This window comes from Elgaria multicarinata, chromosome 7 (genome assembly GCF_023053635.1).
Source record: "Elgaria multicarinata webbii isolate HBS135686 ecotype San Diego chromosome 7, rElgMul1.1.pri, whole genome shotgun sequence".
Classification (NCBI taxonomy): Eukaryota; Metazoa; Chordata; class Lepidosauria; order Squamata; family Anguidae; genus Elgaria; species Elgaria multicarinata.
Window position 1 is genome coordinate 494,205 of NC_086177.1, and position 27,351 is coordinate 521,555.

At 42.3% G+C, this 27,351-nt stretch overlaps 1 protein-coding gene across 2 annotated transcripts in view; it reads right to left on the reverse strand.

Annotated features, from left to right (window-relative positions):
- Window positions 1-1,931: 1,931 nt before the first annotated feature.
- OVOL2 (ovo like zinc finger 2) overlaps window positions 1,932-27,351 on the reverse strand; it is a 59,132-nt gene continuing 33,712 nt past the window's right edge. The window contains exons 2-5 of one of the 2 annotated variants that reach the window (XR_010025634.1): window positions 19,396-19,565; window positions 12,593-12,782; window positions 10,509-10,591; window positions 2,331-2,413 (exon numbers count right to left, since the gene is read on the reverse strand). Coding sequence is in view for 1 of the 2 variants with exons in the window: in XM_063129694.1 (XP_062985764.1) it covers window positions 2,106-2,413; window positions 12,593-12,782; window positions 19,396-19,565 (668 nt within the window). In the remaining variant the exon portion in view is untranslated. Of the gene's footprint in view, window positions 2,414-10,508; window positions 10,592-12,592; window positions 12,783-19,395; window positions 19,566-27,351 lie in introns of both variants that reach the window. The other variant, XM_063129694.1, reaches the window with a different exon arrangement.

Consider the following 27,351-nt stretch of genomic DNA (forward strand, 5'->3'; position numbering starts at 1 on the left):
ATTAGCCCAGTTTATATGTTTCTTTAATGTCACAAATATTCATTTAAAACCATTTATTTCAACCTCTGTTTTTAAACTGGGGCTGATCATAAAAACATAACAGTGGATGGCTTCATGAAGCTCAATAAACCAATGACTAGTTGGCAGTTCTGGAATAGGCGATCTGCACCATGGAATAGGAGTGACACAATGGAAATTATTCATCTATAGGTAGTTTATGGTGAGATAAGACAAGACCCACCTTTTCCTCACTGAAACTGCCACGAAATTCCAAATGCACCCCTACTGTGTAGTTTCTAATGTAGAATTTCCTCAGGCAGGGCAGCCAGGGGGAACTTCAGCAGATTTCCCCAGTATTGCTGAAATTGGCTACAAATCATGTCCCTGAGGCAATCAGGAGGCAGTTCTCCTAGTGGGGCAGGTCACATTGCTTGTTGCTGCTCACTCCGTCACTCGCTCCGAAATGCTAGAAGAAACACAACCTGATTGTCACTGGGAAAGTGACTAGAGAGCAGACTGTGGCCATTTTCTTCTTTCTCTTCCCGTTGTCTCATACCTCTTGTTTTCTCCTTCATTTACTTGGTCCTCTTTTTCATTCTGCTTTGCCCCCTGCCCCCTTTCCCTCCCAACAAGTTCATTCTCCTTCTGGTTTTTATCCTCCCCTTCATTTTTTCTCCACAGCCCTAGAGGTTCCCCTTCCCCCCAGCAGCTATACTAAGGTTAAGGGTAGTGAGTGAGGGGACATATGTATAAAAAAGATGCAGAACAATCCTATGTAGATCAGCTCAGAAGTACGTACCACTGAATTTCAATGGGACTTATTCCGATTTAGCATGGATAAGACTAAAGCCTTAAAGAGAGAGGGCAATTGAAGACAGGAAGTGGTGTATGTGTGTATATGGGGGGGCTTTTTTGCATGTGGGGAATTATAAACTAAACTGACGGAGTGTCAAGGCAAAGTTATATGATAATTTGTCAGTTAGCTGCTGTATATTCTCTTAAGAACACTGCCTTGGTTTGCTTTTCTCTGAAATGTATTATTTCTGTCTGTTGTTACCCCTGGCTCTGCTTATTGTTAGCTGCCCTTCACCCCATCAGTGACAATGGGCACCAGCCACTACTACTTGCTACTAACAGTTCACATGCTATTTTGAGGACACTTGTCCTCAAACGAAATGGTAGACAAATTAACTGATTTTTTTTTTAAAAAAAGTTCACGTAGATTAATTATACTGTCCATTTTTTGCCAACTTATTACTAAATTCCCCATGATGGTGTTGTTACAAAAGACAGTTCTTATGTTCTTTATAAAGATAATTCATTTTAATTCAAGGCCCATTACCTGTATTCAAGTTCAATAAAATTATTTTACAGCAGTGTATTTTATTAAAGATATTTGTAAGATGTCTATATGAAAACTGAGGGAATCAAACAAAATTCAGATAGTATGTACTGCTCATTCCATGCTGGGGAGAATTCATTCATGTTCAGAAATTCAGTAGACAGTCAAATTAGTCCAGGTAACTGGCTTAAGCACTATTTTTTGAAGTTAATTCTGATTAGGGTTGCCAGATTTCCTGAGGTTCAGAGTCTTAGGAGCTAAATGCTGTTCTTTGGTTTATCAGTAGCTGGACCATGGTAGAGTACAAGCACAATCTCATGGCACCCGGCGTGCGCAGGGGACAGTACCTGGGATGTCAAGGGCTGACCTTGGCTTTGTGGACTGGCATGACAATGAGCATATTCAGACAACACACTATTCCATGGTTTTTGACTAAAAAGTCCCTCAAACGATAGATCCCCTTACTATCCCACCCAGCAAACTGGGCATATTTATATTTAGCCAATATGATTCGGAATTGCTCACATGATACACTAAATCATGCTTCACATGACACACTAAGCCATAATGTTTAGCTCAAAATGCTTAACTACTGTGGCTTAGTACGTCATCTAAACAGAGTCATTGAGGACAGTGAAAGTTCTCAAGCCAAGCAGAAAGTGATCTTCCCTCTTTATCGTAATTTACTCTCCCCCCTACCCTGGACACCCTAAGAAAACAGACAAGACTTCAATGCATTTTGCCACTACAATCCAGTGCACTGTTACTGCTTCTCATTTGTGTTTGAGATCATCTCCATTGAAGAGGTCGGTTTGTTTTTCAAAACTGCTGCAAGTTTTTTTGAAGTTTTCTTCAGAAAAGCACTTCCAGGGTGAATATTACTGATATGCACATACAAATCCTCTTGAGTTGGGCCTGTGTAACCACAATCTTCACAAACATACAGTTTATCTCTCCGTTGCTTGTAAGCATACTGTTGCTGCACCCCATGGATCTTTTTAAGATGTGATTCCAGGGAACAACGCTGGGTAAAGGCTTTGTTGCAGAGCTCACATTTGTATGGTCGAATTCCTACAATGCAATATTGTGTGTTTTAGGAAACAAATTTTAAGAGGAACACCCAGCATTTAAACCTATATATATATATATATATATATATATATCTCAGGGTGGGCCACCTGTGGCTCTCTGCTTAGGCAATCAGGTCAGACCTCCAGCAAGAGTAATCTGTCCTCTCCTGGCAGCTGGTTGAGTAGGCAAGGGAGGGGAAAGAGAAGGGGATGGCAGAGAGACAAAAAGGGGTGCCCCTGCTGTCTTTTGACTCTGGCCCCACCCACCACCAGTATCAGTGGCTCATATCAGATTACACCAGATTACACCCTTGACAGAAAAAAGGTTTTCTCCATTGTTTTATATCATTATGATGATATAAATCATATAGTTGGTGGTCAGTTTCAAGGCTATGTGTATGCTGCAGTTCTGTGGAAGCACACCAAGACTGCAAAATGTACTGGGCACAAAATTTAGCTTGCAGATTTCAGCTTCCATTTCCAGCAACTTGAATAAGAATAATGAAAAGGGCTTCTGTTATTATTATTATTATTATTATTATTATTATTTATATAGCACCATCAATGTACATGGTGCTGTTCAAAGTAAAAGGGCAAAATTAATTGTAGACCAGCTGCACACTGAAGTTGGCAAAATGCTCACAGGTGACAAAGAAAAGGTGTAACTGCTCAACTACTTCTTTGGCTCAGTCTTCTCCCCAAAGAGCATATGTCTCCTATCTGGCATATGTGACAAAAAGGCTGAAGGGGTAGAGGAATGTTCAGGGAATATCTAAGCCCATTAAATGAGTTCAGGTCTCCATATCCAGATGAATTGCATCCTAGGATCTTGAAAGAACTAGCAGATGGGGTCTCTATTGAGAAATCCTAAAGAACAGGTAAAGTACTGCAAGACTGGAAGAGGGAAAATGTTCCTATCTTCAAAAATGGCAAAAAGGAAGATCCAGAGAATTATAGACCAGTCATTCTGATATCAATATCTGAGAACATTTTAAAGCAGGTTATAAATTGTTCATCCAGTAAGCACCTTGACATTAATGCAGCAATCATTGGGGAAAAGCATTTATTTTTTCAAGAACAAGACCTGCCAGTTTAATCTTATTTCATTTTTGATCAAGTAATTTCCTTAGTAGTTTGTGGAAATGCTGTGGACATATTTATTTATTTGATTTAATTACCAAGAAAATGGCACTTAGGTGTCTTACAATAGATAACTAAAACTTGATTAATACTATAAAATATATTAAATCACAATTAAAACCCCCCAATAACATAATAAAAACAACACCCAACACAACACACTTGCTTACATATAGGGCTTTATCGATCTTAACTAGCACTTTGAATTGTGATGGGAAACAGACTAGAAGCCAGTGAAGCTATTGCAACTTTGGAGTTCATTCTCCCTGTAACTGATCCCAGTCAACAATTTGGCTCCGCATTCTGGACCAGATAAAGTTTCTGAACAGTTTTCAAAGGCAGCCCTACGTAAAGCATGTTACAATAATCCAAATGGCAACTAAACACACATGGCCGTGGTCAGTTCAGACATCACTATGAACAAGTACAGTTGCTGCACTAGCCTCAGCTGCATAAACTTGTTGGGAATACTGCAACCTCGTCTGCAAATTACAGGAACAAGGCAGTGTTGTAGTTGACGCATGGGATTTTGGGGCATAACTAGCCTTAGGATTCTAAAGCCTACAATGTGGTTTCTTGCTCCCCCCGCACCTCTCTTTGACCCCCTCCATTGCTGGGAGCACATGGTGTGCTCCCTTGCTCCTGCCAGTGTTAGAGAACACAAAATAGACAGAACAAACTTTGTTTGAAACCCTATATACAAGAATACTTGTGAGTAATACTTTTCTTTCCTTTCCTTCACTAAAGAACAGTGTAGTCTTCTTTTGTTCTAAGATAATATTTTTGATGGTTTTGATTGTTTTAAATTTTGTATATTTTTAATGTTTACTGTTTTTTACTTTTGTAAACCGCCCAGAGAGCTTCAGCTATGGGGCAGTATATAAATGTAATAAATAAATAAAAATAAATAAAATAAATAACTTTGTGTGCATGCAGGACTGGTAAATGCTCATTCTGTTTTGCTTTTTTGCTTTTCTCTGTTAATTACCTTTCTAACAGGGGGCATCATTACTAAATAATTCCCATTAGTACACACTCTTGGTTACTGCTGAAATTGAAGTCTAGGAATAGACCTAAACTGCAAGACTGAGGGCCCTTCCACACGTCGTCCCCAGAGCGCATCTATTTGACCCCAGTGCACTCTGAGGACGATCGTGAAACTTCCCTGTAAAAGAAACAACGAAAAGACGTCCTCCGCGCCGGCACTGGCGCCGCCGCTACCCAGCTTCCTGCTTCCCGCCCGGGACGATAGCTCGGCAGAAGAAGGTGGAGGAGAGAGCGGAAGAAGCTCTCTCTCCCAACGTCTTCAAAAAAAGCTCTCCGAGCCGGCCGGGGAGCAGGAAGCTGGGTGGCACCGCCAGCGGCAGCGGCGCCGAGGACGTCTTTCCCAGCTTCCTGCTCCCCGGCCAGCTCGGAGAGCTTTTTTTGAAGACGTTGGGAGAGAGAGCTTCTTCCGCTCTCTCCTCCACCTTCTTCTGCCGAGCTATCGTCCCGGGCGGGAAGCAGGAAGCTGGGTAGCGGCGCTGGTGGCGCGGGCACGGAGGACGTCTTTTCATCGTTTCTTTTACAGGGAAGTTTCACGATCGTCCTCAGAGTGCACTGGGGTCGAATAGATGCGCTCTGGGGACGACGTGTGGAAGGACCCCAGGTCTTCAGGGAAGCACTAGCTGAATCCGTGTTCTCTGATCTGCCTTTTGACTAACTGGGAGCATCCCTGTTTTGTCTGGAGTAAGTTTCTATTTGTTCACCCTCATCTGGTCCATTACTGGCATCACATATCAATTCATCTGAGCACCAACCCCAAGATCAGCCCAAGAAGAGAGACTGTTGGGCAGTGGTACACCAACAGAATCCCTATTCTGTCCCAAGCACCCATCTTCAGATACACATAGTTGAAACTGGAAGACTGTAGGATAGGGCACTTGGATAAGGGGACAGAATCACACATTTTCAGTCCCCTGCGCACAGGTCTTGCCTGCTGCAACACCGAGCACCCAGGTGGCAAAGCTGGGAGAGATTAACTCCCCTAACCTCATCCAACCAGGTCTCTTTGAGCCAGGTTGACATAATCATCCAGGAACAAGTCTTGGATGGCAGTTGTTTTCCCATTCACCAACCCGGCATTCAGCAGCAGTATGTTCAAGGTAATGTTCAAGGTAATAAAGCAGTATGTTAAAGGTAATGATCTCCAGCAAAGGAGATCGTTACCTTGTCGTGGTGCTGGAGCTTGAGCACCTCAAGGATGACATGAGCTAAACCGTGAAGGGACACCCAAGATGGGAAAGTCATGGTAGAGAGGTCAGACTAAATACGATCCCTGGGGAAGGTAATGGCAACCCACCCCAGTATTCTTGCCATGAAAACTAAATGGATCAGTACAACCAGAGATATGTCGGTATACCATCGGAAGATGGGAGCCCCAGGTCGGAAGATGGTCAAAATGCTACTGGGGAGGAACAGAGGATAAGTTCAACTAGCCCCAGATGTGATGATGCAGCTAGCTCAAAGCCGAAAGGACGGCTAGCGGCTGACGGTGCTGGTGGTGAACGACAAATCCGATGTTCTAAAGATCAACACACCATAGGAACCTGGAATGTAAGATCTATGAGCCAGGGCAAATTGGATGTGGTTATTGGTGAGATGTCAAGATTAAATATTGATATATTGGGTGTCAGTGAACTGAAATGGACTGGAATGGGCCACTTCATATCAGATCACCACCAGATCTACTACTGTGGACAAGAGGATCACAGAAGAAATGGAGTAGCCTTCATAATTAATAATAAAGTGGCTAAAACAGTGCTTGGATACAATCCAAAAAATGATAGAATGATCTCAATTCGAATTCAGGGTAAGCCATTTAACATCACAGTGATCCAAATATATGCCCCAACCACAGATGCTGAAGAAGCAGAAGTAGATCAGTTTTATGAGGATCTGCAGCACCTACTGGATAATACACCAAAAAGAGATGTTATTTTCGTTACAGGAGACTGGAACACTAAGGTGGGCAGTCAAATGACATCTGGAATTACAGGTAAGCATGGTCTAGGAGAACAAAATGAAGCGGGACATAGGCTGATAGAATTCTGCCAGGACAACTCACTGTGCATAACAAACACTCTCTTCCAACAACTGAAAAGACGGCTTTATACATGGACTTCACCAGATGGCCGACACCGAAATCAGATTGACTACATCCTTTGCAGCCAAAGGTGGCGGACATCTATACAGACAGTAAAAACAAGACCTGGAGCTGACTGTAGTTCAGATCACAAACTTCTTATTGCACAATTTAGAATCAAACTAAAGAGAATAGGGAAGACCCACAGATCAGTTAGATATGAGCTCACTAATATTCCTAATGAATATGCAGTGGAAGTGAAGAATAGATTTAAGGGACTAGATTTAGTAGATAGGGTCCCGGAAGAACTATGGACAGAAGTTCGCAACATTGTCCAAGAGGTGGCAACAAAAAACGTCCCAAAGAAAAAGAAAACCAAGAAGGCAAGATGGCTATCTGCTGAGACACTGGAAGTAGCCCAAGAAAGAAGGTAAGCAAAAGGCAACAGTGATAGGGGGAGATATGCCCAATTAAATGCAAAATTCCAGAGGTTAGCCAGAAGAGATAAGGAATTATTTTTAAACAAGCAATGCACGGAAGTGGAAGAAGACAATAGAATAGGAAGGACAAGAGACCTCTTCCAGAAAATTAGAAACATTGGAGGTAAATTCCAGGCAAAAATGGGTATGATCAAAAACAAAGATGGCAAGGACCTAACAAACAGAAGAGATCAAGAAAAGGTGGCAAGAATATACGGAAGATCTGTATAGGAAGGATAATAATATCAGGGATAGCTCAGACGGTGTGGTCAGGGAGTTAGAGCCAGACATCCTGAAGAGTGAGGTTGAATGGGCCTTAAGAAGCACTGCTAATAACAAGGCAGCAGGAGACAACGGTATCCCAGCTGAACTGTTTAAAATATTGCAAGATAATGCTGTCAAGGTGATGCATGCCATATGCCAGCAAATTTGGAAAACACAAGAATGGCCATCAGACTGGAAAAAATAAACTTATATCCCCATACCCAAAAAGGGAAACACTAAAGAATGTTCAAACTATCGGACAGTGGCACTTATTTCACATGCCAGCAAGGTAATGCTCAAGATCCTGCAAGGTAGACTCCAGCAATTCATGGAGCGAGAATTGCCAGATGTACAAGCTGGGTTTAGAAAAGGCAGAGGAACTAGAGACCAAATTGCCAATATCCGCTTTATAATGGAGAAAGCCAGGGAGTTCCAGAAAAACATCTATTTCTGTTTTATTGACTATTCTAAAGCCTTTGACTGTGTGGATCATAACAAACTGTGGCAAGTTCTTGGTGGTATGGGGATACCAAGTCATCTTGTCTGCCTCCTGAGGAATCTGTATAACGAACAAGTAGCAATGGTAAGAACAGACCACGGAACAACGGACTGGTTTAAGATTGGGAAAGGAGTACGGCAGGGTTGTATACTCTCACCTTACCTATTCAACTTGTATGCAGAACACATCATGCGACGTGCTGGGCTTGACGAATCCAAGGCTGGAGTTAAAATCTCAGGAAGAAACATTAACAATCTCAGATATGCAGATGACACCACTTTGATGGCTGAAAGCGAGGAGGAGCTGAGGAGCCTTATGACAAAGGTGAAAGAAGAAAGTGCAAAAGCTGGGTTGCAGTTAAACCTCAAAAAAAACCAAGATTATGGCAACCAGCTTGATTGATAACTGGCAAATAGAGGGAGAAAACGTGGAGGCAGTGACAGACTTTGTATTTCTGGGCGCAAAGATTACTGCAGATGCTGACTGCAGCCAGGAAATCAGAAGACGTTTACTTCTTGGGAGGAGAGCAATGACAAATCTTGATAAAATAGTTAAGAGCAGAGACACCACACTGACAACAAAGGTCCGCATAGTTAAAGCAATGGTATTCCCCGTAGTAACCTATGGCTGCGAGAGCTGGACCATAAGGAAAGCTGAGCGAAGGAAGACAGATGCTTTTGAACTGTGGTGTTGGAGGAAAATTCTGAGAGTGCCTTGGACTGCAAGAAGATCAAACCAGTCCATACTCCAGGAAATAAAGCCAGACTGCTCACTTGAGGGAATGGTATTAAAGGCAAAAGTGACGTACTTTGGCCACATAATGAGAAGACAGGATACCCTGGAGAAGAGGCTGATGCTAGGGAAAGTGGAAGGCAAAAGGAAGAGGGGCCGACCAAGGGCAAGATGGATGGATGATATTCTGGAGGTGACAGACTTGACCTTGGTGGAGCTCGGGGTGGCGACAACCGACAGAAAGCTCTGGCGTGGGCTGGTCACGAAGAGTCGGAAGCGACTGAACGAATAAACAACAACAATGTTCAACCCAGGGGACCTGTCACCAAGGCTACTCAAGCTCTCTGATATGGTAGACGGCTCAAGAGTAACCAATATTTTGTTGCACTCTCCACCCCCATAATGACCTAGCTGCCTCCTGCTGCCATATCTCCCACTCCCCTCTACTAGTTTAATGCCAGCTCCCTGTATCCCTCACCTCTTTGTACCATTGTAAAACATCTCTCTCCTGCAATCAAGTAATACATATAGCTGTAATAACAATATATGCAACAAGCATCCCTGCCATCTGCCCAACAGACAGGATGGGCCTCATCCTTGTTCACCATCAAAGGGCTTTCCCTTCATTGCTCCTGCCCAGCCACCCTTTTATGCTCCAGCCCCAAGAAGCTGATGCAATCTCTTGCAAGGTGGCAGAGAGTGTTGACACAGGAACTGATCCTGCAAGGAGATAGCATTTTCTGGCCCCAGAAGTCTCACTGGAGCAGCCACAATCGTAAAGCACATTTATACGCTGAGTTCGGACGACACACTAATCAACTGGGGTGGTGGTGGTAATAGGAACAGAATGGGAAACAATAGTTGATTAGAGTGTCATCCGAACTCAGCCTCAGTTGAAGGAAGCTAAACTCTTGGCCTTTGTGTGTAGTTTGCCTCATGCATGATGGGATTGAATGCATACACGTCTGGCCTCCTGTGTGACTTGTACATTGCAGAATTCTAAGTTAAAAAAAAAAGTCTGTTGCTATGCAAACTTAGCTTAAAGATACCTGCGCTTTGTTCTTTGTGTGTCTCTGCTACTGCAAAACAATCTGCCTTTGTTTGTTTGCTTTTTCCCTTCTGGTAGCCATGATATGATATGCATAAAAATACCATGCCCACAGTATAAGGTAGAAAGATATTCTCATGGAAGCTCTCTCCACAACTTTAAGTTCAATAACCAAGTGTGAGATTCTCATTATTTATTTATTTATTGCATTTATATACTGCCCCATAGCCGAAGCTCTCTGGGTGGTTTAATGATGACACAGTGTACCTGCCCAAGTGTTTCTTTTTCACCCTCTTTCAGCAAGGGGGTGCTGGTACTCTACCTTGACTTCAGCAAGTCAGTTGGTAAAATGCCCCATGATATCCTAATTCGCAGGCTTGTTAAGTGTTGGCTGGATGGCACTATTACTGGATGGCACTATTACTCCAATAATTTTATTTGTTTATTTATTTATTTATTACATTTTTATACTGCCCAATAGCCAAAGCTCTCTGGGCGGTTCACAGTAACACTCATCAAACTTGAGAGAGTGGAGTGTTGCAGGACTTGGTCCTGGGCCCTGTACTCTTCAACATTTTTATTAATGAGTTGGAGGAAGAGGTGCAATACAAATTTGCTTATCATATTTGCTGATGACACAAAATTCAGTGGGATAGCTAATACCTTAGAAGACAGAAACAACATTCAAAATGATCTTCAAAGCTTAGAAAACTGGGCAGTAAATAACAGAATGAAATTCAACAGAAACAAGTGCAAATTTCTTCATTTAGGATAAAGAAATAAAATGAACAGGTATGAGATGGGGGATACCTGGCTTGGCAATACAACATGTGAAAACGATCTTGGAGTTGGAGTTGGTCACAAGCTGTATATGAGTCAGCAATGTGATGTGGCTGCAAAAAAGCCAAATGCAATTTTAGGTTGCATCGATAGAAGTATAGTTTCAAAATAGCAGGAAATTATAGTTCTACTCTAGTCTATGCTGGTCAGACCTCACCTCAAATACTGTGTTCAGTTTTGGACACCATTCTGGAAGGAGCAATGATTATCAGGGGACTAAAAACTAAATTTTATGAGGAAAAATTGGAGGAATAGGGTATGTTTTGAGAAGAGTAGACTGATAGCATTTTTCAAATACACAGAAGAGTCCTGCAACCTGTTTTCTATCATCCACGTTTATAACATATAATGACAGGCTTAAGTTAGAGGAAGGCAGATTTTCATTGAACATTAGGAAAATCTTCCTAATGGTCAAAGACTACCAACTGCATAAAGAAGTGGTGGGCACTTCATCGCTGCAGGTATTCAAGCATCCTAGCATATTGAAAAAGCTAGTGGATGAAATCTTGAAACCTCTAACCTTTAAGAAATTCTGGAGATCAGGTGAAGTACCAGAGGACTGGACATACTTATGGTAGGGCTGCTTTAAACCAGTGGTTCCCAAACTTTTTCTGGTAACCGCCCCCTTGGTTCCACAAACTCATGCCCAGTGCCCCCTGCGCGTGGCCCCTTTAAATGGGAAGAACCCGCTGCAGGCTTGCCGAGGGAGGGAGGGAGGGAGGGAGGGAAAAGAGAGTGAACGTCTCTGTTTTTCAGCTAGTGTAGCAGGGCACACCAAGCAGGGTATGTCTCTTCATTAGTGTTTTGGTGCTTTTGAAACATTTCAATTCATCGTTAAAAGGACTCTTCTTAAACGATATTAATACATGTTTGTATTCTTTCCCTATATGGCTTGGGACCAAACTACTTTCTCCCATAAAAATGTCCCTGGGTTTTAACACCTTCTGGAGAGGCGCTTCTCAGAAAAGACCACCTTGAGCGCCCCCCAGGCCACCCCTTTGCCTCTTAATGCCACCCTGCCGCCCCCTTGCCTCTTAACGCCCCCTATGCAATCCCACCAACCCCAAGGGGGTGGTACCACCCACTTTGGGAACCACTGCTTTAAACTAAACTCCTGCTCTGAGCAGGGGGTTGGACTTGATGGCTTATAGGGCTCCTTCCAGCTCTGTAAGTCTATAATATATAGAACATGGCTCAGGCTTGAATGTCTTGCATATCTTTACCCTCCCAAAAGCTAAAAAAAATAGGTGGGGGAGGATGAATATAAAGTATTAAAAATGGCAAAATTAATTGTGCAATATTAAGAGAAGAAGTGAAGATTTCAAGGAAAATATATCAGACTGCATATTTTAGCTTTTCTTGATGCAGAATTATGCATTCCCTGAATGTTGCACTATTAGTATCTTGCTACTTCTTTTCAAAGGAATAGATATACTTATTAAAAGCAAGGTCTCTTTAATGACAGCAGCAAATGGGCAAAATTTTGCTTAGCAACTAATTATCAGAACTGTGTGTATGCTATGATTCTGTAGGAACATGGGGTGGAGGAATGTGGTATTGTGTGCAGAATTCAGCTTCCTGGGAATCTTGGCTTCAAGTTTAAAAACGAAGGTGTTTCCATTGCTTGGAAGTATATAGAAAATGCTTGCTTAAATCTCAGGAACAAGAAGGGCAACTGAATTAAGATTTCCAGCATTCAGGTTTATGTGGCTTCAGTCCACTGCATTGCTACTCCCCACTGACTACCAAAATTTCATGAAAAATGGTAAGGATTGCAGATGTAAATAACAAAAACGTGGTCACTTTGCATAATTTAGATATGAATCCATAGCATTCAGCTTTTTTGACACAGAATTTGGATTGTTTGATTGAAGAATTTTCATATTTGTTACCATGGAACACAATCCTGCTCATTATTCTTTACCCAAACCTACGGAACAGTAAGTAAAATGAGTGGACCATCCCTTCCTATTAAAGCCATGGATACATGCAAAGGATGGAAAGCCCATTACATTTCTTAGCAAATAATCTCACAAAATGAAATTTGCTCTTACCTGTATGTGTCCTTACATGTCTTTTCAGATCAAAGGTATCATTGAATCCTTTCCCACAGAAGGTGCACAAGTGTCGTTTTACTTGGCTGTGACATTTTGTGTGGCGCTTGAGCATGCGCTGCAAGCGAAATCCTTTGCCACATAACTCACAATTATGCATCAAGACATCACCACAGGTACCAGTGGTGAACTAAGAGGAGGAAATAAAACAGAAATTTAGAATCACAGAATTGAGGAGCCCCTCAAATATTACATCTAACTTTGCCTCGCCTTAACGTACATCATGTTCTAGGGCTGGTCTGCACAACTTTTGACCAACAAAACTGAATGCAGTCTACCAACCATGTACCATCCTGGAGCCTGATAATTCAGTTATTTTGCAGCTAGAAAAAGTAGGAGATTTCACTGAGCACCTGGAAGGGCCCCATCCATAAAAAAATGTGGTGCATTTAACTTGGTGGTTCACAAGTTGTACAAGCCAGTAGCAGAAAACTAATATTAGTAACAGAGATGAATACACAGGGCCTTTCTACCTTTTGCAGCTGCAGGAGGATTACAGGAATCTTGTCTGTGACAAGATCTCTGATTAGGACTTACATGTAAAGATTGTATCTCACCCAAACATATATTAATATATATCATAATTTTTAAACTATATTGAAGTTTTTCATAAATGTTATAAAAAGAAATAAAACAAAAAACAAGAAATCTACAATATAATAGGAAAACTACAAGCCAAAGGAAAACAGAAATGAAGGCTTAATAATGTAATCCTACAACTGCTACTCCAAAGTAAGCTCCACTGAGTTCAATGGGGCTTACTCCCAGGTACATGTTTATAGAATTGCAGCCTTAGTTGTTTGAAAAGAATTATACAGTAAATATATCAGACTAAAATGATATAATTCTTTCTCAAAAGCATTTAATGGGGCAGGCATATTGTTTTTTGCACATTAAGAACATAAGAAGAGCAATGCTGAATCAGATCAAGGGTCCATCTAGTCCAGTATTATAGATAGATTAGGAAGGGTTGTATTCTTCCAAATTTCAAGAGATTTAAGTTCAGTGCATTTAGCAACTAGTTTAGCATATGGGGTTTTGTTTGTTTTTTGCTTTCCATTTGTTTATGTTCATCAAAGGAGGAGGTGGCTGGGGAATCTGGGCGCGTCCTTGCCGCCGCCTCCCCACTGGCCTTCTGCTGCCGGGGTAAGAGCGACCCGGGTCAGAGAGCTCGGCGGAGGCGGAAGCCGAGCTCTCCGACCCGGGTTGCTCTTACCCAGGCAGCAGGAGGCCGGCGGGGAGGCGGCGGCAAGGACACGCCAGGATTCCCCAGCCGCCTCCTCCTCCGTCTCTTCTGACTGTAGTGCACACTATCGTTTTGGGGTTGTACTTGGGGCGCATGCATGCGCCTTCAGTACGGCGTGTGGAAGGGCCCCTGGTGTAAGGTGATGCATGTTGGGGCAACCCCCCCTCTAACTTCAAGTATAACCTGATGGGATCTGAGTTGGCGATGACCAAACAAGAAAGAGATCTTGGGGTTGTGGTGGACAGCTCAATGAAAATGTCAACCCAGTGTGTGGCTGGCTGTAAAGAAAGGAAACCCCATGCTATAAGAAAAGCAATTGAGAATACCGCCAGTATCATACTGCTTTATATACACATCTATGGTGCGACCACACTTAGAATACTGTGAACAGTTCTAGTCACCACACCTAAAAAAAGATATTATACAGCTGGAAAAATGTAGAAAAGAGCAAGTAAAATGATTAAAGGGCTGGAACATCTCCGTTAGCTTGGAAAAAAGGAGGCTAAGGGGAAACATGATAGAAGTATACACAATTATGCATGGTGTGGAGAATGTGGACAGGGAGACATTTTTCTCCCTCTCTCAAAATACTAGAACCCAGGGTCCTCCCATGAAGCTGATCGGTGGGAGATTCAGGACAAATAAAAAGAAGTACTTCTTCACACAGAGCATAGTTAAATTATGGAATTCACTACCACAAGATGTAGTGATGGTCACGAATTTGGATGGTTTTAAAAAGGGGTTGGATAAATTCCTGGAGGAACCCTAACCCTAACCATGTGCTATTGATAAGACCCTGAGTCATGTCCAGGTTCCTTAGCAGGATGACTGCTGCACCCTTCTTCAGAGTCCACTTACTTTGCAGCAAACCACTTGGGTTGAAGTGTTTAGGAACTCTGATGGGTACTGCACATAGAGCCTGGCATTATTGCCAGTGACTTTGACTGCACGCTGGTAGGTCCTTCCCTCACCTTCCATTCTGTCCAATACCATCTGGTTGATGTAGTCACAGTGCTTGTTCGTAGAATATATAAATGCTCTTTTGTTAAATGTAATAGCTGAAGACTTCCTTTCTGAGCATAACTAAACTTTGACTGGATTACTTTCAACTGTGGTTGTCTCTTAATTCCTTCATTATTTGTTTACAGGGTGGATGTTACTGACATATTGTAATTTGATCTGTAGCTGTGTTTATAATATCAATACTGTATTGATGTAGGTTTAAGTTTAATAAAAACTATTAAAAACAACAACAAACAAACCACTTCATACATTTTTAAAAGGTACATTTATTCCAATAAAGGAAAAAAGGTATAATGCATGTATTTTAATATGAATTATTAAATGGTTCCTCTCTATTAGGCCCTGGTTAGGCCTCATCTAGAGTATTGTGTCCAGTTCTGGGCTCCACAATTCAAGAAGGATGCAGACAAGCTGGAGCGTGTTCAGAAGAGGGCAACCAGGATGATCAGGGGTCTAGAAACAAAGCCCTATGAAGAGAGACTGAAACAGCTGGGCATGTTTAGCCTGGAGAAGAGAAGATTGAGGGGAGACATGATAGCACACTTCAAATACTTAAAAGGTTGTCACACAGAGGAGGGCCAGGATCTCTTCTTGATCCTCCCAGAGTGCAGGACACGGAATAATGGACTCAAGTTAAAGGAAGCCAGATTCCAGCTGGACACCAGGAAAAACTTCCTGACTGTCAGAGCACTGCAACGGTGGAATCAGTTACCTAGGGAGGTTGTGGGCTCTCCCACACTAGAGACCTTCAAGAGGCAGCTGGACAACCATCTGTCAGGGATGCTTTAGGGTGGATTCCTGCATTAAGCAGGGGGTTGGACTAGATGGCCTTGTAGGCCCCTTCCAACTCTGCTATTCTATGATTCTATGATTCTATTATTATTTCAGGAAACCTAGCACTACTATTGGTCAGTCTCCATAATTAATAATAATAATGCTCATGCCTATCGGGTCAGCTCAGCGTACAGCAGGCCGGGATTAACTGGTGCGTGATCTCTTTCTCTCTGCCAGGCTCAGGTGGCAAGGAGTTGTCAGTGCTGAGCAAAGCACGGGACTCCTGTGCCTGAGATTTTACCTTACCCGTGATCTTGTTCAGACTTTTACCATGTTCCCTGAGTTACCAGCGTGATTGCCTGAAGACCTTTGTGATTGCCTAAAGTGTTCTGACCATCATTCAGCTTTAAGTGTGTTTTTGGAGTGTGTAACCTTTAAGCCTGTTACCATGAGATTTCCTCAATAAAAACAAGTCTTTTGTCAGTTTACCAGCACGTGTGAATGCCAGAGGGAATGGGCATGCACACAACAGTGTCTGATCATTTTAAATAATTAATTCCATATAGTTTCTTTGTGTTGGGCAGTCGATTGTAAATATACTTCAATTTCAATTGGCTATGTACTGACTGACAATACTTTTTTTGATACATACAGTATATCTGAAACTCTCAAAGAGTAACTGTGTTAGAGGGCTTCGGCTGTGGGGCGGTATATAAATATAATAAATAAATAAATTAGGCCACAATCCAGCACAGAATTTAGAACAGAAACCCACTAGTGTTAATGGGCTTTATCACATGAAGCATTTATTGATTTGAAACCTTAGTCTATTACAGCAAAAACAAAAAAGAGCCCTATGGACATGAGTTTTCATACTTTATCAGATGCATGCAATAAATAATCTTCAATTGACCAGTTGAAATGCTTCTAATTCAGTTGGCTGTAGCCTATAAAAGCTTATGCTGCAGAAAAGCTTTCAAGGCATGATCCTGCTAAAGTTAAGCACTGTTTTTGCACAATTGATTTCAACAGAAGGGTTAGGTACATATACCTATTTTTCCTTGAAATACATAGGATACAAAACTGCTTAATATTGGCTGGATCATGTCATAAAGGAAGTTGTTGTATAATATGAGATACCACAAAAGCAAATTTCAACTGGGGCCAATTCTCAAGATCAGTATAATGTCGTACTCACTACACAAAGCCATTTATGATCACCACTCTTGGCATGGTAATATCATAAATCATTGTATACTGGAAACCAAAATTGCATGGAAATCAATATGGCAATTTCACAAAGTCAAAACAGCTGTATAAATCATCCTCTAGCTGTAAGGAAGGAACATTCCCTAAGGGAACTCTGGGGGAAAGTGACCACATCATACTTGAATTCTTGATTATAAAGGAGACAAAAGTTGAGTGTAGCCATACACGTACTCTGGATTTTAGGAAAGCTGATTTTAATAAACTCAGAACTATGATAAGTAAGGTCCCGTGGCAATTGAGCCTAATGAGAAAAGGTGTGCAAGATGCGCGGGAGTATTTAAAAAAGGAAATTTAAAAAGGCATAGTTACAAACAATTCCAACAAGGAGAAAAGATAGAAGACAACAGAGGAAACCAATGTGGCTCCACAAAAAGCTTAGAGATGACCTGAAAACAAAAAGGGATACATATAGGAAGTGGAAGGAAGGCCAGGCTACAAAAGAAGAGTACAGACAGGTGGCACAGAAGTGCCAAAATGGCGTCAGGAAGGCTAAAGCTGTGAATGAGCTGAGATTAGTGAGGATGCTAAAAACAATAAAAAGGCTTTCTTCAGATATGTGAGTAGTAAAAGACAGAGGAAAGAAATGGTGGTTCAACTGCTCAATGAGGATGGCAAATTGATAACAGACAACAAAGAAAAGGCTGAAGTGCTCAATTCCTACTTTGCCTCAGTCTTCTCCCAAAAGCGGGTCTATGGCCCCCCTGGAAAAAGTGAAGCAGAAGTTGAGGGGGCAGGATTGCAGTTTGAGATTGGTAAACAAATGGTCAAAGAACACCTAATTTCCTTGAATGAGTTCAAATCTCCAGGGCCCGATGAGTGTAGCCATACACGTACTCTGGATTTTAGGAAAGCTGATTTTAATAAATTCAGAACTATGATAAGTAAGCATCCTAGAGTAATGATGGAGCTAGCAGAAGAACTCTCAGAACCTTTGTCTATTACCTTTGCAAAATCATGGAAGACGGGTGAGGTGCCGGACAACTGGAGGAGGGCTAAGGTTGTCCCTATCTTCAAAAAGGGCAAAAAGGAAGAACCTGGGAACTACAGACCAGTCAGTCTGACATCCATCCCTGGGAAAATTCTGGAGCAGATTATAAAGAAGTCAATCTGTAAACACCTTGAAATCAATGCGGTGATCACTAGAAGCCAACATGGATTTGTCAAGAACAAGTCCTGCCAGACAAATTTGATTTCATTTTTTGATAAGGTAACCTCCCTTGTGGACCGTGGGAACGCTGTGGATGTCATATATCTTGACTTCAGCAAAGCTTTTGACAAAGTACCACATGACATTCTCATTAACAAACTAGCTAAATGTGGGCTAGATGGAACAACTATTAGGTGCATTCACAGTTGGCTACAGAATCGGACTCAAAGAGTACTTATCAATGGAAACTTCTCAAACTGGGGAGAGGCAACGAGTGGGGTACCGCAGGGCTCAGTCCTGGGCCCAGTGCTCTTCAACATTTTTATTAATGATTTGGACGAGGAGGTGCAAGGAACGCTGATCAAATTTGCAGATGACACAAAATTGGGAAGACAGAAACAAATTTCGAAGTGATCTTGATAGGCTGGAGTGCTGGGCTGAAAACAACAGAATGAAATTTAATAGGGGTAAATGCCAAGTTCTACATTTAGGAAATAGAAACCAAAGGCACAGTTACAAGATGGGGGATACTTGGCTCAGCAGTACTACAAACGAGAAGGATTTTGGAATTGTTGTAGATTGCAAGCTGAATATGAGCCAACAGTGCGATATGGCTGCAAGAAAGGCAAATGCTATTTTGGGCTGCATTAATAGAAGTATAGCTTCCAAATCACGGGAGGTACTGGTTCCTCTCCATTCGGCCCTAGTTAGGCCTCATCTAGAGTCTTGCGTCCAGTTCTGGGCTCCACAATTCAAGAAGGACGCAGACAAGCTGGAGCATGTTCAGAGGAAGGCAACCAGGATGATCAGGGGTCTGGAAACAAAGCCCTATGAAGAGAGACTGAAAGAACTGGGCATGTTTAGCCTGGAGAAGAGAAGATTGAGGGGAGACATGATAGCACTCTTCAAATACTTAAAAGGTTGTCACACAGAGGTAGGCCAGGATCTCTTCTCGATCCTCCCAGAGTGCAGGACACGGAATAATGGACTCAAGTTAAAGGAAGCCAGATTCCAGCTGGACACCAGGAAAAACTTCCTGACTGTTAGAGCAGTGCGACAATGGAATCAGTTACCTAGGGAGGTTGTGGGCTCTCCCACACTAGAGGCCTTCAAGAGGCAGCTGGACAAGCATCTGTCGGGGATGCTTTAGGGTGGATTCCTGCATTGAGCAGGGGGTTGGACTCGATGGCCTTGTAGGCCCCTTCCAACTCTGCTATTCTATGATTCTATGATTCTAAGTACCTGAGGTTTCATTCCCAATGAGAGACCAATAACAGCTTATACCTTGATTTTGGATCTTACTGTGGAGTGGTTCATGGCCAATTCCAGAAGTGTCTCTTCTACTGTGGTCTCAGGGGTTGAAGTATTGGCAGGCTCTGTATTCCTGCTGCTACTGCTCTCCAAACTGCAGCTGTCTTCACTACGATAGTTCAGGAGCACACACCTTATATCTCCTGGAAATAGAAGACATAGTTTTTAGTATTTCCTTATTTCTATACCACTTTTCTGGGATCAACCTGTGCCTGTTTGGTGCATTCCCTTCCCTTTCTTATTGTTTTATTACGATTTTATTAGAATGTAAGCCTATGCAGCAGGGTCTTGGTATTTTATTGTTTTACTATGTACAGCACCATGTACACTGATGGTGCTATATAATAATAGTAATCATCATCATCATCATCATCAACCAGTTTACAAAAAGTTCAGAATATAAAAACCATAGCCAAATAAAAACAGAGTAAAACATTAAAAACGACACTAAAAACCATGACATTAATTTTGAAAGCCAAGTTAAAAAGACGTGCCTTGACCCCCTTTCTGAACGCTGAGAGAGTGGGAACCAGTCACAAGCAGGGGTGTAGTTGTGGCAGGTCTCACCAGGTCATCGACACAGTGCCTTTTTTGGAGCTAGCTCACAGCTGGGTCCTGTCCACTTGCCCTGTGGTGAGCCAGCAAGGAAGTGAGTGTGCCACTGGCTGGTGGCCCTGTTTTTGTTCTGCCTCCATGGAGCCACTGACTGCCTACCCTACCCACTTGACTCGCTGCTCCCCCCTGTGCTTGGGCTTGCTCTTGCTGGCCCAGTCACTGCTCCAATCAGCTCTGGCTCCAACCTTGGAGCAAGGAAACCAAACTATCATTTCCCCCCTTCTTCCCGATGCTTTCTGGGGGTGGGCATAGGATTGCTCTCTTCAGGATTTAGAAGTTAAAAACAACACCTTGAATTTAGCTTGGAAAATAATTGGCAAAAATGCATATCTTTCAGTATTAGGGTGATATAACTATGGTATTGTGCATCAGTTAGAAGCCTAGCTGCTGCATTTTGCACCAATTGAAGCTTCTGGACACTCTTCAAGGATAGCCCCATGTAGAATGCATTGCAATAGTATAACCATGAGGTAATCAAGGCATCGATAACTGTTGCCAGATTAGACTGATTCAGGAACTGTTGCTGCTAGTGCACTAGATGTAGTTATGCCAAGCCACTCCTCACCACCACTGCCACCTGAAACTGCAAAGGCAGCATTGGATCCAGGAGCACTCCCAAAATATGAAACTTGATCTTTCAGGGGAGAGCAATCCCACCGAACAGATTGAATCCCAATCCAGGCTTCCTACTGATCAATAGTACCTCTGTCTTTTCTGAATTTAATCTCCAATACATTCGTAAACATGGGCAACATTCGATGGTGTCAACTGCTTCCTTGGAGTTAGGTGATAAAAAAAGCAATATAGCTGAGTGTCATCAGTATATTGATGGCATCTCACTCCAAAGCTTTGGGCGACTTTTCCCAGTGGTTTCATATAGACAGAACAGCACCCTTTGGGACACCATAGACCAAATGGTGCAAAACAGTAGTCCCCCCAACATCATCTTCTGGGCATGCCCTGACAGGACAGACTGGAACCACTGCACTACAGTGCCATCAAGGACCAGCCCTGCCAGGTGGTTCAGAAGGATATGATGGTTGATGGTATCAAAAACTGTCAAGAGATCTGGAAGAACTAGAAGAACTCCCCCATCCAGTTCCCAGTATGACCAAAGTAGTCTCAGTCCCATATCCCAGATGAAAGCCCAATTGAAATGAGTCCAAATAATAACTATCATCTAAATTTATTTGAAGTTGTGAGACCATTAGTTTCTTGATTAGTTGGCCGAGAATGGAATATCTGAGACTGGCGGGCCTATAACTTCCCAGATCTTTGGTGTTAAAGTGAAGTGTATTTAATAAAGGTCTTATTACTGCCTCCTTTAAGTAGGCTGACCATATTTTGGAAACCAAAAAGGAGGACAATATGGCCTCCCCCATCGGGGTGTGCCAACCAACCTGTCTGGCCCCAAGAGGGCATGTCCACCAACATATCCAGCCCCCAAGAGGGTATGCCCACCAACATATCCAGCCCCCAAGAGGGCGTGCCCACCCAAACATAGCCTTGGTCACATCTCTGATTTTACAGCACACAATTAAGACAAACCTGTTCTACATAACACTTTAATATTAGAATCACTGAAATAAGGAACAAGTGAGACATTCAATATATCTGAAATTAACTTCACTCACTCCTACTTTTGCAGCTTTTGCTGTACTTTGAAACTTTTGCTATACTATGTGTGGTACAATCTCTCCCCCTCCTTCAAATATTTTTTATTACTGCAAATCCTTCATTGGATGACCATTGTCTCATTTTTCCTGACTCTTTCCTGACACCTTTCTCACATCCATATTCCCAGATTCAGCATACTGCTACCACTAAAAAAATGAAGCAGTTGACAAGTCCAGTCACCTCTCATTAGCACCTCTTAGCCTGATTCAATTTCTGGTTTATCAATGAGAAACTAATCTAAAAATTTGTCATTATACCTCTGGTTCATTAGCCATGTAAACAAGACCATGGTCAGTTTACAAAGAAAGACCAGAAAAAATGCCTATTATCATAATGCTGGACAAGGATCTTTCCCTCCCTTTATCCAAATATTTCGTGCCTCTATGTGCAAAGAACAGAAATCCCAATCAAGGTCCCAAAGAAACCTCAGAAACTCTCAGATAAATGTATATAGGATTGCAGCCTCTTCACAGCTGTTCACCTTACAGTATCAGAATATAACAGAATATGTTTATTAGGCAACCTACGTAGGTTTTAGCCACAGTTACAGTAAAGAAGGAGGTCGGGGGGAAACAAAACAAAACAAAACAAAACAACATCAAATTATGCAGTCAATACAGTATTTCCAATGAGAAGATGAAGCCCACTTATCACGAAATATAATACATAAGTTTAAAATTATCGTTAAAATAAACATTCAAAGGGAGAGCAAGATGTTTATAAGCACAGGATTATTAAGCAGAGCAGGTGACCTCTAAGTCTCTTCTGATCTGGGCTGCTTTTACTGCAAATTTTGCTATGCTTATCATAACAGGCCTTAAAGTATTTGACAGTATGTGTGTGATTTTATCAGCATCCTTTAGGTTTGCTACTGGCGCCAGATTGCTCTTTAGGTATCTGTCACTTGGGGTTTTATACAGATTGCAGTAGAGCACATAATGGACGGTATCCTCCACCACTTGCATGCTGCATTTGCAGAAGCATTGTTGTCTGGGAATGTTCTTATATCTACCATTTGTGAAGTTGGTTCTCATTGTTTGAAATCTAAGACTTATGTAGGCTTTGCGGAGAAGAGGGGACATGATCTCTGAAAGGTATTTCTCTTCTCCATGGTAAGATTTTAGAGAGGGGAAGCTGGTGGAGAATCTAGATGACTTAATTGCTTCCATGTCCAGCTGACATGAATACTACTAAAACCAGATATCTCCAATATATTTTCTTTATTTATTTTTATTGTGAATATCAACAAAATAAAAAATACATCGTGAAAATGGAAAAAGAAACCCATAGATTGTGTATATAGATTTATCATCTCCATCATATAAACTGTAAAAAAAAAAAAAGGGGGGGGGAGAAAGTTATACAAAGGTTTCAAGAAAAGCAGACCAAATATCCATATGTTTCATCCTCTTGCAAGTTATTATTATTATTATTATTATTATTATTATTATTATTTATTTATATAGCACCATCAGTGTACATGGTGCTGTACAGAGTAAAACAGTAAATAGCAAGACCCTGCCGCATAGGCTTACAATCTAATAAAATCATAGTAAAACAATAAGGAGGGGAAGAGAATGCAAACAGGTACAGGGTAGGGTAAGCAGGAACAGGGTAGGGTAAAACTAACAGTAGAAAGTAACAGTAGAAGTCTGCACAACATCAAGTTTTAAAAGCTTTAGGAAAAAGAAAAGTTTTTAGTTGAGCTTTAAAAGCTGCAGTTGAACTTGTAGTTCTCAAATGTTCTGGAAGAGCGTTCCAGGCGTAAGGAGCAGCAGAAGAGAATGGACGAAGCCGAGCAAGGGAAGTAGAGGCCCTTGGGCAGGCGAGAAACATGGCATCAGAGGAGCAAAGAGCACGAGCGGGGCAATAGTGTGAGATGAGAGAGGAGAGATAGGAAGGAGCTAGACCGTGAAAAGCTTTGAAGGTTAACAGGAGAAGTTTATATTGGATTCTGAAGTGAATTGGAAGCCAATGAAGAGATTTCAGAAGCGGAGTAACATGGTCGGAGCAGCGAGCCAAGAAGATGATCTTTGCGGCAGAGTGGTGAACAGAAACCAACGGACTGATGTGAGAAGAAGGAGGGCCAGAGAGAAGAAGGTTGCAGTAGTCCAACCGTGAAATAACCAGTGCATGAACAAGCATTTTGGCAGAAGAGACAGACAAAAATGATCGAATCCTGGCAATATTATACAGGAAAAATCGACAAGATTTAGCTACTGCCTCAATATGAGGAATAAAGGAGAGCGAGGAGTCAAATATAAAGCCAAGGCTACGAGCTTCCTTGACCGGAGTAAGCGTAACATCATTGACAGTAAGAGAGAATGAGAGATGAGGAGAAGGTTTAGGAGGAAAAACAAGCAATTCAGTCTTTGCCATGTTAAGTTTCAAGCGACAATGAAGCAGCCAAGCTGAGATATCTGAAAGACATGCCGAGATACGATCGTGAACATCAGGAGAAAGTTCCGGAGATGACAGATATAGTTGTGTATCATCGGCGTACAGATGATATTGGAGGCCATGAGATTGAATAAGCTTGCCCAAGGGCAACATGTATAAGGAAAACAACAACGGGCCAAGCACTGAGCCTTGCGGAACCCCTACTGAAAGGGGAAAGGAGGAAGACGAGCTGCCATTAGTCAACACGCTGAAAGAGCGACCCGCTAGATAGGAGGCAAACCAGTTATAGACAGAGTTGCATCTATATAACACTTGTTCAAAAGTTGATAATGTTATTAGATCCTCGATCCATTGCATTACAGGAGGAGTAAATTTGTCCTTCCAATGTGATAATATAAGTCTTTTGGCTGTCATAAGGGCTCTGAAGATCCATCTGTGCTGATCATGCGTTAACTTCCAAGAAACCAGTAGGTAATTTAGAAGGACATGCACGTTCTTCCATATTATCGATTGTTTCAGTACAAAGTTCATTGTTATTATAACCTCCTCCCAAAAGGGGACAACTACTGGGCATTGCAAAACATATGAGTTAAAGAAGCATTAGTTGCATTACATCTCCAACAATTACGCAAGTTAGACAAACCCTTATTGAAAAGGCATTGTGGAGTCCAATAAACCCTAAACAAAACTTTTGCTGAATAAGACATAGCCTAAGATCCATAGAAGCTTCAGAAACAGATGTTAGAGCAACCTTCCATTGGTTAGGCAAGATAGGACACTCCAATTCCCTATTCCAATCTAGTCTTAAACTATGGGTATCATATTTACTTGCTGCTATTAAATATTTGTATATGTGAGTTTTGGTCTATGTGTCAGTTCAGCTGGAGGCTCTGAAGCTGTAAAAGCAGCTGGGCCAAACCTAGATTCCAGCAAGTGATGTAATTGCAAGTATTGCCATTGAGCTGTAAGCAGGTATATTATATTTAACACACAAATCTGAAAAGGACAAAAACTTGTCATCTGCAGGGCCGGTGCTACCATAGAGGCCACTCAGGCGGCCGCCTAGAGCGCCAAGCTAGCAGCACAGAACTCACGCGCGTTGGCTGTGAACCAGGCTGGCCCGAGGATTCAGCTGGGCCTGGGTGGGTGAGATGGCGCCCCGCGCCCGCCCAGCCGAACTGAAGCCAGGGACGCTGGGGTGGGGGTGGGGAGGCTCCACGTTCGGACTTCCGGAACACGCCCGGAAGAGAGAGAGAGAGAGAGAGAGAGAGAAAGAGAGAGAACGTATGGGTGAATGGGGTGCAGAGGGTCTTTGAGTGAATGCATGTGTTCATGCATGTGTTTGTTTGGAGTGAGTGATGCTGAGTGTGTGTGTGTGTGTGTGTGTGTGTGTGTGTGTGTGTATGTATGCGCGTGTGAGTTGGGGGGGATGATTTGGAGGTGATATTCCTATTAAATAATGCATTTTAGACCCATAGACGTTCCTTTCCAATTTGTTTGCTATAATTGGCATGACGTATTTCTTGCGCTTTAAAATAAATTTAGCAGTTTCAAGTTTTGTGCTTCTTATTTTTTCCAGGAAACACCTGTTCTTAAAAATCAAAGTTGGCATTTTTTGGGGGTGGGTGGGTTTGAAAGTAGCTCACCTTGCCTAGGGCACAAAATAGTCTGGCACCGGCCCTGGTCATCTGTGCCTATTTATTTATTTATTACATTTTTATACCGCCCAATGTGACCTCATTCTGGTTCCTGACTTGGAGCTAAGCAGAAGCAGGGAAGAGCAGCTGGCCCAGCTCAAGTATGAGCTAGAAAAGTAAGCCAGATTCCCAGGGAGCGAGCTAACAGAAAGAGCAAACAGGAGTTTGACAGGGGGAGTTCGGCAGGGGAGGCCAAGGGGGAGGCCTCTAAAATAATAATAATAATAAAAAAAATAGAATAGAATAGAATAAAATAAAAAATAAATAAAAAAAGAGGTGGGAAAAACAAAGAAAAACATAAAGAGAAAAAAACCCACAAAACCACCGCCAAAAAAACAAAACAAAACAAAAAACCCCACAAAAGATCTTACTTTCCCTTAAGACATCCTCATATAGTTGTGTATCTTCAGAGAGGACACAACAAAGCAAAGGCAATTCTACTATAATCAAAAAGGAAAAAAACCAAAGCAGAAATCGACAATTTGGATGGAAAGGAGTCCCTCGAGGTGGTGACCTGCAAAGGGTGTGCAATGTTCGTGTTTCTGCCTGAGCTCAACATGGCGTATACCTGCAACAAGTGCAAGCTGGTGGCACTTTTGGAAGAAAAAGTGAGAGGACTTGAGCAGCAAGTGTCCACCCTCCAAGGAATAAGAGAAGTCAAGGAGTTCTTAGACCGAACGGTGGAACTGCAACAGCAACAAGAAGCACATGAGATTGAAGAACAACAGCCAGCTGAAGCAGAAGTGGAGTATGCTGAGGGGAGGGAAGCTAATGAAGAGGAAACTCCCTGGAAAAGAGTGACAGTTAGGAGCAGAAGAATTAGAAGGCATTCTGCACTAGTGGAACCATTGGAGTTAAGCAACCGCTTTCAGCTTCTGGAGAATGAGACTGAAGGACAGTTTGCAGAGGAGGAAGTACAGGAGACACCATGCAACAGTGACCAAGAGGCAGAAGGTAGATCAACCAAGTATGTCGTGAAGACCCATGGACTTGCCAGGTGTGCTGTCTCCCTGGAGCACAGATTAGAGATGTGACTGAAGGGTTACCGAAGCTCATAAAGCCCACGGACACATACCCCTTTCTTCTCATCCATGTGGGAACAAATGATGTCGCCAAGCAGAGCGACGAAGAAATCATTTCAGACTTTGTAGTTCTGGGAAGGAAATTGAAGAACTTTGGGACCCAGGTAGTTTTCTCATCCATCCTCCCGGTTCTTGGAAGAGGATTAGAAAGGGAAAGAAAAATACTCCAGATGAACGACTGGCTTCGAAGGTGGTGCCGTCGTGAGAGTTTTGGATTCTGGGACCACGGGCTACGCTACTTGGAACATGGACTGCTGGCAAGGGATGGGTTGCACCTCACAAGGGCTGGAAAGAATGAGTTCGGCCACAGCATAAAGAACTTCATCAGGAGGGCTTTAAACTGAATCTTACGGGGGTGGGAGACGTAAATTTTGAGGCAACAATGGATGAAGGCCAATGCACCACAGTACAGAGAACAGCTCCAACAGTGTCCCAAAATAGTGTCTGCAACAAGGTAG